Consider the following 18,658-nt stretch of genomic DNA (forward strand, 5'->3'; position numbering starts at 1 on the left):
CGGTTACAGAAATGGTAACGGGGAAAATAGCTCGTACTTACGGGCCCTCTCGATTCTGGGGAACTGTCCGGAGTAACTCACACCTGGGCCTTCTCGACTCGGGGTCCTCTCCAGGGAACTTTGAGCCTCCTCTCCACCTCAGGGTCTCCTGGGTTATCTCCTCGACGTGGGATAAGGTCGGAAGTCCTTCGACAATCCTCTTCACAATCGGCAATCCTCTTTACACACTCTATGTTCTGGTCTTTTTCTGGGCACAACTAATATAACGCGTCACTCAGGGCAGTCGTGAGACGAGTGAGTTTCCTTCCCGTCAACGTCTTCTTCGCAGGGGAGCAGATCGAGGTGGGCCAGGAGCGGAATCGTCATCCGCTTTCCGGGTGCCTGAGGCGAAGGGGGCGTTCTTCGGGGTTTCTTCCTGGGGTGCCGGTGTTCCACTTTTAGTCTAGGGCCGGAACTGTTCTCCATCCTGGGGTCTCGTCGTTGCTGGTCAAGGGGGACGGAAGGGTGAGGTGGGGAGGGAACTAGAGTAGTTGTGGGGGGAAAGATAAGGTAGCCAGCGGTGGCCAAATATATAGTATTAGGGGGCAGTGTAGTTGGGGGAGATAAAGAGTATAAAAATAATGAAAAAATAAAAAGGTTGCCTCGTCACAGTCTCTTACGAGCATTGCATATTAGACATGGTAATAACTACAAGGCCATATGGAGTAGCTTACCATGTCCATGGGAATGCGTATCATGTCCATAGAAAATAATCATATGAACATAGAAAGTATTCCTAGAATACGTTGGAAATTGAGTTTGAAATTCGCAATTGACCGATACGTTTAAGCCACTAAGTTCTTATTCTCGGGAAAATACGGATTAGAGCTATGAGTTTTCAAATTCTCAATATTCTGTTCTTAATACTCAGTTTTGATTATTTGTTTCAGTCATAACTTTATTTCTCAGGTCTTTCTTATTTAGTTCATTCATCAATATTTAATTCAAAATATCCAAACGTTTCATTATGTGTTGTAGGATACCTCACCATGTTGCATGGTGACCTTTCCTATGTAACATGGCAACCTCTACTATGTAACATACTAATTTTCTCTGTGTTCATTGGACCTATTCCCATTAAGAAGCTCACCCCATCGCAACTTTATCCAATCTTTCCAATCTTCAAGTAAAAGTGCGCATTTTTATCGTTAACTCAATTTGGAATAGTACTAGCGAATAATATTGGTCAACTAGAAGTCCCGGACATTACCAGAAAGTTTCCCCAAATTTCCCGTGATATTGGTGGATAAAAACGTTGAAAATCGGCACGCAATCAGCAACAAACTTTCAAAACATTTTGGCTGGATACAATCCATAAACTGGGAATAATTTTCTCTTTAAGTTCTTTAAGTTCTAATTTTCTTTTTCCAGATTGACACCGTCACTGGTAGTCGTGATTTTTTGGTATGCATACGTGATGGAGCATACCGGATCTGGTCCTCAGTGGAATAATATCATAACACCAAATGCTGATTTGTGTAAAAAAAATTCATGGACAAATTTTTTTTACATCCAGAATTTTTTTCCTTTTGAAGAGATGGTGAGTAGGGCGATTTGATAACATTTCAATAGCGAGAAATCCGAATGGTTCAAGCTTCGTAGTTTTTCTGTAGTAATTGAGCCGTTCGACGATTCTGCAACTGATTTCACTAGTAGCGTATTTCGAAAATGTCATCACCCTAAAAATCAATTCCATTATTTACAAGTTATTGAAAACGAAATCATAAAAACGTGCAAATAACACCAATAGAAATTATTGGTTTTGATATGCTTACACAATTACGCGTTCTGGATTGGGAGTTCTGAATATCTCTTATTAGTCTTTTTTCCTTGTTTGATTATGTGAAAATATCTGGCGAAAAATATTCTCAATTGCAATTTTTGAACACGTATAATAAATATTCACCTAGGAAATTGGTGAAAAAATTATAAAATTATTCAAGTCTAAAGTGAAAACTCTATTAATTATGCAATTATCACTGGAATACAAGATTTTGAGACAAAATGTCAAGAATTTGGTATCGGAATGATGGGTAGGTTCCTACGTAGCAATACCTCATTAATTCTGTAATTATCTCAAAAATGTGTTGATTTTGATACGAAATGTCAAGAACATTTTCTGGAAGCTAAAAAAATATTCCGATCGAAGGTGTCTTCTGATAAGTAATACAGAGAGAAACAAGTTTCAATCTTAGATATCCATTCCTAATGTAAAAATGGAGTGGAGTGAGGAATCCTAAACTAAAGTGATTTGTACTCATTTTCAGTGGTATGAGCCTGAAAATCAAACAGAAATCCTGAATTTCAAGACTGGAGAAACAAGTTTCAATCTTAGGTATCCATTCCTAATGTAAAAATGGAGTGGAGTGTTTGTACTCATTTTCAGTGGTATGAGCCTGAAAATCAGACAGAAATCCTGAATTTCAAGACTGGAATTTAGGATGCTAAGCACTCTATCATTGAAACCTTTGAACCACATGCACGAAAAATAGATAAACCTAGCGAATTCGCTAGACAATTTTATTGAACTTTCCATTAATTTTTAGCCGATTCTGTTGAAATATTCCATAAAAAATATTTTATAGAAAAAGTCAATAGAATTCAATTTTTCTGCACAATTTATGCCATTGAGATATTTTTTACAGCATTTCCTCGGCTAAAATTTTCCAAGTTTGATTGTGTGGTTTTTTTTATGAAAAAATATAAAAGTAGAATTTAAAAAACTTGGAATATTTGAGCCCAGGAAATTCTACAGAGAATATATCAATAGAATAATTTGTATAGAAAAATTCAATAGAATTCAGTTTTTCAGTTTTTTAAAAATTTCAGTTTTTAACAATTAATCGATACAAATCCAATAGAATTGTCTCGTGGACTCGCTAAGTTTATCTATTGAATTTTTCTGAGCGTGCAAACTCACTAATTTTATGTAATATCAAAAATCCTTTAAAAAATAGAGGGATAGATTCCTGAAGAATAAAACTATCCTTCCTCTGCATAGCCGAGAGGATCACTACTACGGATTATTTCTCGCCCGTGAGAGAAATAATTCCAAAATGATCAAGGTGTTTTGGAGGCACAGTTTCGCTAACTCCTCGTCTCATTTAGTTTATTATCCATAAATTATGTTTTTTACTTTTTAGTGTGCAACCCACACGCATCAACTGGCATTGGATATGCAGCTTTCCCTGCTATCACCGGGTCTCGTGTTTTTTCTTCTCGTCAAACCAATAATAGGAATTTTACTAATTTTTTTCTTCCTCCAAGTATCTGCTACGCTCCGCTATTTCGCCACCGCCAACAATAATCTCTCCCTCGTTATTTTCCATGGAATGACGTAAGTAATTCTTTCTGCATAATAGTTTTTATGTGAATCGTTCGTCGTGAATTGTCCTGAAAACGATCATTCATAACGATGATCAATTCTGTTTTTTTTGCAGCGCAAAACATCTGTACAAGACTGCAAACTTGACCTACGCCGTGTCTCTTCATCGAGCTACGCCTTATTTATTCGGGATTAGCCTTGGAGTACTTCTGCAGTATACTGGAAAGAACATTAAGATTTACAAGGTAAAAAATTCACAAGGAGAGATTGAATAATCACCCTCGCATGATAAAGTACAACAGAAAATCCTAGCGCATTTGCTGGAACATTCTATTGGGAATGAATCCATGTCTCTTCAACTAGGCGACATTTCAACTACGACATTGCAACTACCGACTATTCAACTAACACTTTTTCAACTTATCACATTTTAATTATGACATTTCAATTACTCAGATTTAGCCATGGAAACATGGATCAGACCCAAAGTACGTCGATACAGACCCCCCCCCCCAACTCGAAATTGATATGTGGAATTGTTATGAAGCGATAAAAAATGATGAACCACACACGACGGCAACCAACAAAAACAGGTTGGCATAGTGCCTTCAACACACGTCTCCACGTATCCCACATTGCTATAGGTCGATTGATTGAAGCCCTTAAGGACGAACAGGCTGCAATGGGACTCACATGGACGCAGACCAATGGTGGCCAGCCCCCTCCAAAAAACGAAAGGCTTACAGAGATCATGACGCAAGAATCAAAAGAATCGTTAATCGCAAAAATGCATTGGACGATATTGAAAACTATCTGCGTAGAATCGCTCAATGCGTCTCAATATAAAATGGAAAACAGCCTTTGAAAAAAAAGCATGGGAAATCCTTTGAAAAACCAACTATTAATACTAAATTATTGATCTCTTGTAATTGTTAATATAAAAACAAATTGAATCTTTGGATGATATTAATCATTAATCTATTAGTTCAGTGATTAAATTGATTTGCATCACGTTGTCTGTTGAAAGGCAAAGAGTAAAAAAAATGAAAATAAAAAAAATTTCAGCTAATTCCCAAAAATATAGTAATTTCACAAAAACTTGTTGATATGTTGTAGTTGAAAATTTCAGTTGAAAGGTCGTAGTTGAAATGTCGCCTAGTTGAAAAGACGTGCCACCTTGGGAATTACGTAGTAGTTCCGCCCGTTTCTTTTCAATCAAAAATACTCGATACGAAAAAATCACAAGATTTGAATTCTTATACACAAATTAGTCTCTTGTGATGTTTATTGAAATTTTTCAAGTTTTGGCGTAGAATGAAATAACAAAAAAATAGATAAAAAATCAACGATTGTAATGGTTAGGTGGGTGAGGTGTTGCTGCGGCGGATATCCAAGCTAAGCAGCGTTGAGCTGGAGGCAGGCTAGAGGAGGGGTTTCAAATCGAGAACTACTTCGATAAAACCAATGAAATGGAAAAATTAAAAAAAATAGATAAAAAATCTCTAGAGAGTAAGCCTCACAGGATAATCAAGATCAGATCATACTATAGAATAACAATAGAATTTTAGGTTGAATATCCTAACTCAGGGGTTAGAATTACTCTATGGAATTTTATTATAGTTCGTAGTATTTTAATCTACTAGAGAAATGGTAAAACGATCCAGTTGAATACAATTGCCGATTTGGCGACTGAATATAATACGTATAAATGGAGTCCAATACAAAATACAGTACAGTAGTAAGTTTCTCTGTTTGATTTTCTTGATGAAAAAAAAAAGAATAGAATGAAATGAACAGAAAATTTCAGTCGAGGAAATTCTGTAGAAAATATCTCAATGGAATAAGTTGTATAGAAAAATCGAATTCCATTGACTTTTTCTATAAAATATTTTCTATTGAATATTTCAATACAATCGGCCAAAAACTAATACAAAAATCACTAGAAGTCCAATAGCATTGTTTAGCGAATTCGCTAAGTTTTTCAATTAAATTTTTTTGTGTATGAACGCTACAATCAAAAAGTTTGATTACTTTTTTCTCTGAATTTTCAGATTTTCGTAATTTTTGGTTGGATAACAACTGCTCTCTTGGCCGCCTGGTCATTATTCTCCCCGTGGAAAATGGCGAGGAGAGACTACGTCTACAATGTTGAAGAAGCAGCCCACTATGCAGTGATAGGGCCAGTCTCGTGGGCACTGGGCGTCTGCTGGGTCATCTTCGCTTGTTTCACCGATCATGGTAGCTTCATCAACAAATTCCTATCGAACTACTGGCTTGTTCTGTTCTCCAGAATATCCTACTCTGTTTACCTCACACAATTTGCAGTATTTTTCTACAACGTGGCGACAACGAGATATTCATCTGAATTCCACGTTCTTAAAGTCGTAAGTAAATCCGAAAGACTGAAATCAATTCAATTCTCTTGGAAAATGATGTACTGTCGAGGCGTTGTATAAGATACTTCTCTATATGATACTTCACGCTCCGTCCGCTTCTTGTAAGATACTTATGGCCCCGGTCATTTTTCAACGGGAAGAGAGTAATTATACTTTCCACCAGAACTCTAGTAGAAAATGAAATAAAACATCGGTAATATTTTTGTCGAATGTTTATTCAAAATATTGGAGTTTTAACTAGACTTATTGTATTTTTCAATAGAGTTATACTAAACGTTATAGAAAGACCAATGGCTCGAATTCAGGCTTTAATTTCGATAATATTTTAAGATGGCGTCAATACTTACTGAATTACATTCATGAATTTAATCGAGTTTACCTCATTCTCAGAAAAAAATGTCAGTCATTTCAGAATTCTGACATATCCTCAGAAATTTCAGAATTCTTTACGACTGAATAAACTCACTATCTCTCATCTTATTTCCACACGTAATCACTCCATAACTCCGCAACTAGAAACACAATTGGCAATTCTCAAGATAAATCCTTCTCTTCCAGGTGGATCCATTCGAAATTTTAACAGTAATCTCGATATCAGTGATTCTAACGTTATTCTTGGACATTCCGACTCAAGAAATAAAGAAAGTCTTGATGGAGAGTACAGACGTGTCCCAATCTTCAAAGTCTCAATCCCCATTGGAGCCCAAAACCTTAAAGCCAGGCTCCAGAAAACCATCGAAGACTCCAGAGCCCCAAGAGTATGAGGAAAATGCATCCTGGAAGATGGGGCAGATAGAGGCAGATTATTCCGAAGAAGAGGATTCTCACTGGATCAGATCTCGCAAGCCAAACGGGAAACAAAGAGTCTTCATAAGACGAAACTCAAGAGACGACGATGGTTACAGACCTTGGGGAATGAAGCGAGAGGAGACACTCGACAGAAGAAGAAGCAGTAGTATCCAGAGAACTCTTCACATCGATCCTGATACAAGAGTTCGTGAACCCACTCCAAGCCGACATGCAGAGGACACCAGACGGGAGCGAAGATCATCCTCGAGGGCGCCAGATCCCTCCATGAAGATCTCCCACCGTCCCGAAGACCGCAGAAGCCCCAGACGAGACCGCTCTACCTCCAGACTATCGGATCTAGGATTTTACCGAGAGCCAGAATCTCCAGTCCCCCCCAGACCTCCAAAACCAGAGATCCGAGGACGATCTCCACGACTCCGAAGAACCCCAGTTCGTCTGATCTCCTCAGGCAGTGAAGAGGAACCGAAAAAACTCCGTGGAAAGAGTCCGAGACGCCCAGTGGAGCGTCCAAAAGTGAGTGACGAGGAAGACTGGGAGCAAGAACTCAGAATAAGAAGACAAAAGTTTAAAGAACGAATGGCATCTACGGAACGCCAAGAATTAAAAACCGAACGGGATGAGTCAACAGACGTCAGCAGAAGATCCTCAGCGGAAGGAAAGATAGCGCTTTTGCAGGGTCCAACTGGCACCAGAGTAATGGATGCTTGGACTGTTAGCAAAGGCCCTCGGGTGTCCGTTGCGTCCTCACAAGAGCCGACAGACACGGAGGAAGAGTCTCGATACATTCGGGACTTTGAAGATGAGCCGATTCCGGAGCGACGAGGGAGTTTGGATTCTTTGGAGAAGGCAGAGATTGATTTCTCTTTCAGGAGTGATGTTAAGACGAAGACACTAATGGACTTAAGGCAGATATCTGTGGAGGATGAGGGTTGTGAGCAGAGAGGAGAGGTGGTGGGGGAGATGACGCCTGTGGCGACTGGTAAGCTATTCAAACGAGAGTCTATCATCAAGAGTCAGGCTAGTGAGGAAGATCCTGAGTATTTGTTACCAGAGAGACCGAAATTGGTGGAGCAGGAGCAGGAGCATCCCTTCAAGAAGGCATGGCAGATGCAGAAGTCAAGGTCTGAGGAGGATGGACCCTCTGCTTTCGTGTTCAAGGAAGTCAGGCCACAGCCAGAGGCTGAGCAAGGGGGAAATGAAGATTCTAAAAGTGCTAATGATAGTGAGGGACATAAGTCGACTTGTGCGGGACCCACTGAGCAGACTTTTCATTTGATTGTCGAAGACGTGGACTCGGGCCATTGGCAGAGGAGTGGAAGGAGTGAGGGAAGTCGATCCAGTGTCACGGGATCGAGTGTCACTGGGTCTAGTGAGGATATAGAGATGGAGATTGGGGAGGAAGAGGTAGAGTCTTCGAGACAATCCAGGAATGAACCAGAGGATTACAGTAGGGTTAGTACGAGGTCGAATGGCACTGAATCACTCCAGTTGGATTGGCCAAGTGAGGATGATCAGTTCGAAAGATACAGAAGGCAACGAAGGGAATTTGAAGCCTGGGAACAGGAGAACGAGGGAACTTGATGACAATATTTGATTAATGTTAATTGAAGAACAGGCTCTGGGCCTTGGGAACATCCTGAGATGCTTCAATGTACTGTTAATGCAATTTGAAAAAAAAATGTGAACATTTTATTTCCTAATAAATTATACAATTGTACTGAGGGGTTTTTCTTAATTATCTAACCTCACAATTCGTTTATTGTGCGTCACTTATAGTGGTTTCTTCTGAGCTGTTGCGACTGGAGGTGTCAGACTTTTCGAGGTTTTTCAGTACTGGTCGTAGGAATACTTTTTCTAAGCCCAAGATTGGAGACTCAAACATTGTGGAGAGCAGAATGGCACCGAGGAAGGTTAACATCAGGTGGGAAAATACTTTGGCAACCTGAAAAGACGAGACATTTTTATCATGTAGGAATAAACTCAATTGAAAATTTGATCAGTTCTTTACTCATTTCCATTGAAAATTCATTGCGAATTATGTTTATTATTATTTCATTGGGAAAATTCCATTTAGACGAATGGATTATCATTTAAAAAAAATTGAAGTTATTCTATTGAGATTTTCTCCATAGAGATTTGTCGGTATGTTTTTCTCAAACGTTTGACTTCATAGTTTTGCATATCGCTCATCATTAACGAATGTAAGAAGTAACCTTGGATAATTCATAGTGAGGTATTTTTCCAAAAACTACTCACGTGTGTGAAATTTTATAGAAGAATTAAAATCTAGATTTACTTTATTGAATATTCTTTAAATAAATCGTGCGAAATAAAAATTTAACACAAAAACGAAAGTTGGTGGAATGTTGATTGCCTTAATTTGCTGTCAACTCAATTAATCGATGAACTGAACTACTGATACCAGACTAATGGACTTCTACAATGAAGTCCCAATGGAATCATCTTTCGAACGTTATCTAGAATCTCGTTTTATTCTTATAATCTCAAATATTCTAAATCTACTATTTGGGTATAGATCATGCACAAATCTCACAAAATTATGTGTGTATAATGAAAAGAAGTGGAAAAAATGCAAAACATTTTCAAAGTCCATTTCGATTGATATTGAGAAAATACGTTCAATAGGGAGGAAATTATAAATATGACTTTTTTCCTAATATAAATTAGAAACGCTCTTTGGAAATTTTAAATAGTTTCTACATTTTATTGTACACTTACAATCATTGGGGACTCTTGTATAAGACAAAATAGTAATTTGAAAACATTTTCGATGACAAAAAAAGGAAATAACAAACGAGATAATACTTGAATGAGAATAAAATTGGGCCTTAAACGTTATTCCTTCATTTTTTTCTTCACTTGGCAAATGAAACTAATTTTGGAAATTTTTATGGCTGAGATCTCTCTCGGCTTTATGTGATGTCAGATTGTCTTAAAAACCAATAGACTCATAAGGAAATCCATTTATTTCCAAAGAAGTCAAATAAATAAGCTACTTACCAAACTTAAATTATCTAAATACTGAGGTGTCCTTGTAGTAGAAATGCCGTACAATTCAACAAGACCATTCACTAAATACGCCGAGTAAGTCAATCGACTGAGTGGAACGAATGCTCTCCACTTCAAGAAATTCCTAATTGGTCCTAGAATTGCACCCAAAAGAAAAAAATAATTTGTATAAATCCACAAGGATTTGTTAACTATCATGAACGCTACGAAATTACAAACCAGAATTATCTGTGATGCAAGCTATAAGGACCCATCCGGTGCCAAAACTCCAGAGTGCTCGATGCATCGCGGAGTAGATAGCTGCATCTACAGCTCCGTAATCTTTTCTTGGCCCATAAAATATTCCGATCGAGAACATCGAAGCGATTAATGATAACGACGCTAGTGTCCAACCGATTCTTACGTAAGTCTGCAGAAAAAAAAATTGAAATCAATTGAATTGAGTTGAATGACACAGGAATTCATTTATATCACCGAGAATAACACAATTCGATTCACCTTGGTGAGTTTATAGTCAGCACCCTGAATTCTGTATAAGAAGTATCCATATACGAGTCCAAAGAAATACGCACTTGCTCTCATATGCGTCTTGATGTAGCTATTCCTAAAGAAGTCATTGGTAGAGATGTCCTCAATTTCTCTAGAAAAAAAATCGAAAAATCGCTCAAATCGAGATTCTCGAAAAATGCATGAGGTAATAGATAAGTCTGTAGTCAAGTGACAAAGCATAAATCAGTCGACTTATCTCTAGTTGTGTTCAGAGGAGTATTTCTGAATTCAACAGACATAACTCGATTTTTTTGAGCATTTTTTTGTGGAGTGGAACACGCACGAAGAGTATTGAAAAAATTGCTGTCTATTGTTTAGTACGAAATTTTCCATAGAAATTATTTTATGAAAATAATCAAAATTTTCATTTTTATATACAGCTTAAGGATGTTTTGCGATTTTCAGCAAATCTAATTTTTTCATGTTCAAGAAAAAATCTATATTTTTTTTTTGGCTGATAGCAGAACATATGAAACTAACTTCTTTGATGTTAAAAAAAATTAATCGCAATAGTCTTGCCAGAAATAAATGAACAAATTTTTCCCGCTTCGCGAGAGGAAAATGTGCCTTTCCGCCTAAGGAAGTAAGCCTAGGGAAGTAAAATAAAGGACCCTTACCCCCGTGCTTACAACCCTCGTCTTCGGCTCGGGTGGTAATTCTGCCCGTGGGCACGTCTCCTTTATTTTCCCTCCATTGGTGGGAAATATACTATTTCCTTATACACGGGCTCGTATGGGATTTATGTTGAAATTTATAATTCGCCTAATATAAGACTCTAAAAATACCTAGAAATAAAAATAGAAGGCAATGTGCAAAACTATACTGAATCGAATGGCCAGAAAAAAATTTGGGGTACCCGCGTAAAAAGAGAAAATATTTGAGAGATTCTATCTCATATAAGCGCATGTTAACGCATGCGTTTCGTGCATTTTGTCCACTCCATTTCTAAATAATAAACGTGGATTTGTGGAGTGAAATTTTTTTCAAGATAAAGGGAATAACTTCATGTTTCAATTGAAAAAAAAATTTTTTTTTTTGAATATTTGTGATTTTGGGTAAACATCCTTAATCGATTAACCCTTTGCTTCATCTCACGATACCCCACTTTTCGCCGTTTTGTGGTGGTGCGCGTGCGCTAACATTCTTCTCTTATGGCGCACTAATATTCGGACGGACCCCCCACTCCTCTCACATAGAGACGATTCAAGATTCACGCGAAGCAATGGGTTAGAATAGTTTATATAGAAATTTATCGACATAAATTTTTAACATTATTCTCACTTGATTCTCTTCTTCTCTTATTAAAAACGTGAAGTAAGTAAACGTGAAAAATTAGAGCCGAGCAATTTTTATGAAGACAACCTCATTGGAATTAGTGGTAGAAGCATATCGCATTCTATTGAATTTTTCTACACAATATTCTTCATCGCATATTTCTTCTGAAAACAAGCGTAGAAGAGCAATAAGCTTCAGTTAAAATCTAATTGGATTTTGGATAGGAATCTATTAGAATTTTCTAGTGGATGCGCTAGGCTTCTTCATGTGATTTTTCCGTATTTGAATGAGAGCTACAAAAAATTCTCTTAAAAGAAAATTACTATTGCTCTTAGATTGGAAAAGATCCCTCGAAAACACAACTAGAAGGTAAATCGACTTGTTACTCTTTATCACTTTGATACTGAATTGTTTAACATTGGACTTTACTCTCTGTAAGCCATGAGCGTTGGGTCTAGGCGATTGACCAATGTCACGGTGAAAGGTACAGCTATGGAGAGGGCAGTAACACCAGCTAGTATTAATTCACCGGATTTTCTCCACCTCCATAGAGGATAAATTATTGCCGGTGCCAAAATGAACAGCTGCGTGTCAACTGATAAATACCATGATTGGAACATGCACTGGAATTAAATTAAAAGTAAATCAATTATCGTAGGATTATGAAATTCAAAAACAATAAATCCTTGGTATATTTGCAATGAGAAATCTTTAATGAGAAGTTTGCAATGAAATTTTCCCTGTAGACTATTATTAGACTCCTCTGTTTCGGTTCAGCACTATAATTCAACGGAGTACATTAATTTCATGACATATTTCGATTCAATGCTTTCCATTGTTTTAAAATACCAATTGTATATTGAAGTTTCAATTACGGATAGAAATTGTAAGGGAATATTTCCTGGAATCCAATTCCAAAAATGAAGCTATAATATCACATCTTTGAGTTAATACTGTAATCTCGGTTCAGAATAATTGTTATGCTTGTCAAATTATGTTTTGTGATAAATACTCCGCGAAGGAATCAATTTGGGAGAAATTGCATAAGCAGCAAACTGTTGTAAGAGAATCATATATATGGTAGAAAAAACGATGAATGACTTACTAACTGATTAGTGTTCACATAATTATTAACATAAAGAATATTAGTCCACCAGGACGCTTGACATCTTTCCTTCTCTTCAATCATCCTATACCAAAGTGGTCCAGAATCCAATCTAGGTAACCATGTCACATAGAGTCCAAGCATCACCAAATAGGCCGGTGTCAATCTAAGTAAGAATTCGATTAAAATCTTCTACATCTACTTTCTCCCCGTCTCATTGAATGATATAATCAAAATTACGCAACGGTGATTCACCTGATGTAACGAAGAATGTATAAAAAAAGAAAGTTAACGGATCTCCGTTTGTCCAATTCTTTCAGGAGAATTCGAGCAAATAAAAAACCACTGAGTAATAAAAACGTGTCAACTAGAAGTGGATTATTGAGAAATATAGAATTCTCTACTTTGGTCACAGCTTCAGTCCAAAAATTGCTATTTAAGACAGGCCCACCGACAATGAATACAAGGCAATGTCCGGCAACTATGAATCCCATGGCAAGGAATTTCATGCCGGATATACAGTCAAGGTTCAATCCGTCATCGTTTGCTGGGCCGAATAACTTTTTGATATTTGAGATTAGGGAGAAGGAGACTAATACTTGGGGAAGAAATCCTTTTGTCTCTTCATCACGTTTCAGGTGAATCGCGTGGAATAATGTTCCCACTGCAATTATCAGAGTGATTCCAAGGATGATTGTACTGTAAAGAAAAAGAAGATATTAGAATTAATTAGTTGCATGAATCGAAGCGGCAAAATTTTCGCACATTATTCAAGAAGAGATGGGGAATTTTGTTAATGTGAGTGCCGTGGGTTTTTTCACTAATGATGATGAATAAACATGATTTGTAATCGAAGTGACAAAGTCAATTTTATGATTATTGAAAACACTATTGGGGTTTTTCAAATTACTCAATGGTGCGATAAATTAATGTTGATGCTTGAGATGTTTGCTTCTTGAATCCGTCGATAAAATTTTGAATAGCTAAGAAAAAATGCTTACGAAATAATCAAATGATTCTTTTTAGAACGCAATATGTGTTTTTATAGGATATCTTGCGCTTTTATGGAATGCGGTTCACATTAAGAATATTGGGATTTTCTCGCAATTGATTAATGAAAATAATTCTATGTGCAAATTAAAATATTTTCCTGCATTAGAAGAAATTGCAATACAACTATATTAAGTACAGTTGTTAACAATAATTTAAAATATCCAACTCTCACTTTTGAAGCAAATGACCTTGTCCTAACATCTTTAACAATAATTTTTTGACAGACGAAGAATGTTGAGTAAAAGTGCTTCGGTCTTTTTCAACTGAATTATTGAACATTTTATAGAAGGCAACGAAATTTTATTCCGAATCATCGATTGCTATATTCATTTTATAGGAACTCATATGAAAAATTTTCATAGAAAAACCTAGAGAATTCGCTTGACACTTCTATTGGATTTCTGTTGAACTTTCTATTAGTTTTTGGGTGATTCTATTGAAATATTAAATCGAAAATATCCTATAGGAAAAAGTCAATAGAATTCGATTTTCCGATAGAATTGATTACATGGAGAGATTTTCTACCTTTACTGAAATTTTCCAAGTTTTTTTGTTTGATGTTCTTGGTGAAAAGAAAAGGAAAGTAGAATAAAAAAAAATTGGAAAATTTGAGTCGCCGAGATTCTATAGAAAATATTCTAAAAAATAAAAAATATTCTATTCACTTTTTCTATAGAATATTTTATATTGAATATTTCAATGGAATCAGCCAAAAACTAATAAAAATTTCGACAGGAATCCAATAGAATTATCTATCGAATTCGCTAGATTTTTTTATTAAATATTTTTATGCGTGGACAAATGCGTCCAATGATATGCAATCATGAAAGAGGATTACTCTATTTTCCCTATTATTTTTTCATCAGCTTGTCTGATTTTTCATAAAAGGGAAAAGAATTCGGAAATAGAAATTAAAGAACATCGAAAAATAAATGGAGGTCATTGTCCTAGTGACCTTGGCCAGCAGCTAAACGATCCAAAATATCTAACAAATTGACCCAGTCTCGAAATTAATTTTTTGTTACCGAATTTTGTAAAACAGCTCAATGATCAATGTGTCAATAATCTAGAATGTGCAGATTCGGGGGTAGGGGAGGGGAGGGTAAAACGGACCACAGGGTAAAACGGACCACAGGGTAAAACGGACCACTGACAGAAAATTAGTATTTTTTTTTCTTTTCTTCAAATCAGGAATACTGAATGTGTTGAATTAAAAAGAGTTTCAGGAGCATACCCGTCACAGGGGTTTTATAGACAAGAAGTGTTGTTGAACCGCAATTTGATTAGATTTGCTATTCACCTCAAACCACAAATGATTTTGAATTTTTGGATTTAAAAAAAATCCAAAAATTACCAATTTTTTGTCAGTGGTCCGTTTTGCCCTGCGGTCCATTTTACCCGCCTGGTCCGTTTTGCCCTACCCTCCGCTATTACATGGTTATCATGGTTCGAGTCAGGCAGAAATTAATCACCATAATTACATTTGCATTCTCAACTATTTGAAATGTATCAAAAAGATGTTTCTTTTAACATTCTGGAAAATCATCGTGAGATTCAGTAGCTATAAGTGATTTAAATTAATTTCGTTCCGAATTCAATTCTTCAATTCTTCTTTGAAATTAATCAGGTAATTCCCGGCATCTTGTCTGCATAGAAACGAATCCATCAAATCTCAGAGCTTAAGAAATGATGAGCTCGGGCACGAGGGATTTCCCTGTGGAATTCGTCATCAAACATGCCGGGAATTTGTCGATTGTTTTGAAGCTTTTGGATCAGTACTACTGAATATCGTGATAAAAAACGGAGATCGCAAAATTTTCTAAATAAACCTTTTTTGTTAAAAAAAAGGTCTTTTATAAAAAGTTTTTTAGGATTTTTTTTCCAGCTACCGTAAATTCAACGATATTAATTAAAAAAATTATCTCCAGATTCAGTTGCCAATCATTTTTTCCACAAAATTTCAGGATTGAAAAAAATACGAGGGTGTGTATTTCTCCCAAGTTTTCAACTAATTGCAACGTCAGTCATCTATTTCTAATAATTTTTCGAGAAAAAATGTATATTTTTTTAGAGGTCAACCATGAAACTTGAAGAAACTATTATTTGAACAAAAATGAGATAAAAATATCTCATGTAGAGTCCGTCCATATTGTCGATATCTGATTTGCTCACTCCAAATATGCGTTTTATTGAACCTGTGTATAAATCAATTTATTACTTTCATTTTTCATGTAATCAGAAGTGCTAGAAATTATAAAATTATTTGGGGACTTGTGGAACTAATAGAACTAGGTAAGTGAAAAGTTCTATCAGTGTGGCATACTGTAATTTTTTTTCTTATTTACGCTGCTGTCCCTTCATAAAATATTTTCTTTCCAGACTACAAACAAAACAAATTCAAATTGATTATAACTATTAAACAAATAGACAGGGAAATATGAATCGTATGTGCAAATAATGCCGGCGAGGTATTATTACAATGAAAATTGAAAGAAAGCTTCAATCAATTTTATTTTTCTTCATTTCACCGCTGAATTCTTCAAAGTACCAATAATAACAATAGGTGTTGGTTGAAAAATTTTCCGAACTTTATGATGGAGAAAACAAAAAAAAGAGCGAAGAACGAAAGGTTGAGAAATTTTCCGAAAAAATCGAAGATTTCAATTTTTTTCTCTGGCGTGTAGTGGCTTGCAATTAGAATAGAAAAACAGAAGAAAAAAAAATTAAAAATTTGGAGGTAACTTTGCATATACAGAATTGATATATTTTCATATACAGATTGATTCGCTCATATAGAAATTTCTCACGACTAATTTTCTGATTTTTTTGACTGCATTTAGTTTCCTTTTTGTTTTTCTTTAATCAAATTGTAGCTGAAATTAAATAGAATACCGTCGTGCCTAGTGAATGTACTAGGTTTTTCAAAAGCAAAGCATAACAATAATTCTACAATGATTTGGAGTAATAGAAAAACCATGAAAAACACCTTTCTATGCAATATCGATAGAAAACCTTGAGAAAATTTTAGAAATTCTACAAAAAAATTTATCAATGAATCGATTTACAACCGTTCAACCACATCGAGAGAAGTGATTTAATGATTGCATATGCCCAAAGGCTACAAGCTCACTGTCAAAAAAAAATTACTCACACATATATGACATCAACAGTGTCAACTTGAAGTGGTTCTCGTTTATAACACCGTTTGCTATCAACTACCGGATTGAGTGTTACCCGAGTTCGACTGGAAGCGAGATCGAGAACCTTCTGGACGACCTCTTGCACATCCCGTGAGTTGCACGAGGCAGGAACACAGATGCCCCAGTGCATTCGTTTGATGGATTCATCATACCTATGGGAGGGTTTTTGAAATTTTTCCCAGATGGTGTTTGTCTTCCTCACGTAGTCTTTAGGAACATCAATGTCAACATCCCCGAGACAATACATCCCAGCAAGACCTGGAGGTGCATTGTCACCCTCTCCTATCTGAATGCACTCGTCGAAATTACCAAGCTCGTAGGTTGAGCCGGCGAGAAGGCCTTCTGGAAACTTTGCAGAAGCATCATAGAACTTGACAGCCCAGGTCGTTAGGTTCTGGATACCCTCGATGATCATCCTGGCGTGATCTCGACAGGTGTCACCTTCAATCCTCTCGATAGTCGCTGCCAAAAGAGCTACATCTCTCGAGGCAATCGGAAAACTATCTTCATCGTCCACGACATACTCGAGGGCTTTGATCGATCGTTCTCGTCCCTTTGATGAGGACCCCACTTGATAAATTTTATCATCACTTAGCACATATCCACTGCATAAGAAGAACACAATTACCGTCCAGTAATTCATTCTTGAATAAATGTTTTTTTTAAAACAATTGTAATTTTATTCCAATTGTTCTGCGGAAATCAACGCTTTATCACCTCGACGGAGGAACGTCTACAGCATAATGATGTTCGTTGGACCTCCCGGGCGAACTTAACTACTAACACTTCCGACGACCTTCGAGAACAACCGGTTCGACGGAAAGATACAATTTCAGTTATCCGATGCTTTAGAAATTCCTAGAAAGGCTACAACTAATTTCTTTTACAAATTTATAACCAATTTGATTGAAATGGTCTTAGTGTCACATCCTCGGTGATTCTTTCCATGCGAAAGGTTTCGCGGACTCCATCGACAGCCGACAGACTACGATGTTTGGAGTCTTGACTCCTTGTTTTGACGAGTCAGCGAGGTTGTGGGTACTAAGAGGGGCATTGCACGCTTAACGAAAGTAAAGGTAATCGAGGTCTGTAAAGAGTTGAGTTTGTGTGAGGTCGCCTCGATGGAGACTCATACAATTAGCTGACTGGAATCTAAATCGTTAGGCTTTTTTTCCTTTGTGAAGTTTCTTAATTTTTTCTTCTTCGGCTAGTGAGGATTAATCGCAGATTATTCTAGAGAATCAGGTATGCATCTTCTTAGACACATGAGGAGATGCATGAGGACAAGAGAAGAAGCTTATCAGAAGAGATTTCGTCATTCCATCAGTAATCCCATCATTATACACCATTGGGTGTATTACACAATAACAGACTTCGTGATTTAATTTCGATAATATCTTAGGTTGTAAGAATTGGTATGATATTGTGGACACAGTGGTGAAAAAAAAACAATTTTCAGTATATTAAAAGCGGTCACTCATGAATAAATTTCGATAGACTTGCTTCGTCATGATTCTTATCTATAAGAATCTTTTCTTCATAGATTAGTACTATAGTATTAATACTCTGGAGAAAAGATGAACGATCCTATCGTAAAAAGAAAAAAGGAAATCGATCTCGAAATATCTCGAAAATATCGAATAAGCGTAAGCGTAAGACTGAAACCGAAGTGCCACTGCGTGAGGAGGTGAGAGGACGCGTGCGTAGCACGCGCGGCCGATCACGTTCATAAACAAGTAGGCGACTGCAGCCATGCGGCTGTACATGTGCTACTGAGTAGGGCGTATATTCTTTTCTCGCCATCAATATATTGATTGCGGGCTTCCGAATGAATGCGTTTATATCTCGAATATCTCGATTTTTACTCAAGTTAGAG

General features: G+C 36.6%; 2 protein-coding genes across 2 annotated transcripts in view; one reads left to right on the plus strand and one right to left on the minus strand.

Moving 5' to 3' along the window:
* LOC107044960 overlaps nt 1–8,287 on the plus strand; it is a 14,059-nt gene extending 5,772 nt beyond the window's left edge. Inside the window, exons 8-12 of the mRNA XM_015267042.1 lie at nt 1,411–1,579; nt 3,183–3,376; nt 3,480–3,609; nt 5,416–5,748; nt 6,319–8,287. Coding sequence (XP_015122528.1) covers nt 1,411–1,579; nt 3,183–3,376; nt 3,480–3,609; nt 5,416–5,748; nt 6,319–8,151 — 2,659 coding nt within the window. The 3' untranslated portion in view covers nt 8,152–8,287. The remainder of the gene's footprint in view (nt 1–1,410; nt 1,580–3,182; nt 3,377–3,479; nt 3,610–5,415; nt 5,749–6,318) is intronic.
* LOC107044962 (nose resistant to fluoxetine protein 6) lies at nt 8,243–17,425 on the minus strand. Its single transcript, XM_015267043.2, has 8 exons — nt 16,734–17,425; nt 12,785–13,228; nt 12,530–12,695; nt 11,854–12,047; nt 10,099–10,240; nt 9,820–10,009; nt 9,592–9,734; nt 8,243–8,512 (listed from the first exon to the last, which is right to left on the minus strand). Exons 1-8 carry the CDS (start codon nt 17,423–17,425, stop codon nt 8,327–8,329), a joined length of 2,157 nt encoding a protein of 718 aa, XP_015122529.1. The 3' UTR covers nt 8,243–8,326.
* Nucleotides 17,426–18,658: the final 1,233 nt, after the last annotated feature.

This window comes from Diachasma alloeum, unplaced genomic scaffold (assembly GCF_001412515.2).
Source record: "Diachasma alloeum isolate Michigan unplaced genomic scaffold, Dall2.0 Dall_scaffold_00854, whole genome shotgun sequence".
Taxonomy (NCBI): domain Eukaryota; kingdom Metazoa; phylum Arthropoda; class Insecta; order Hymenoptera; family Braconidae; genus Diachasma; species Diachasma alloeum.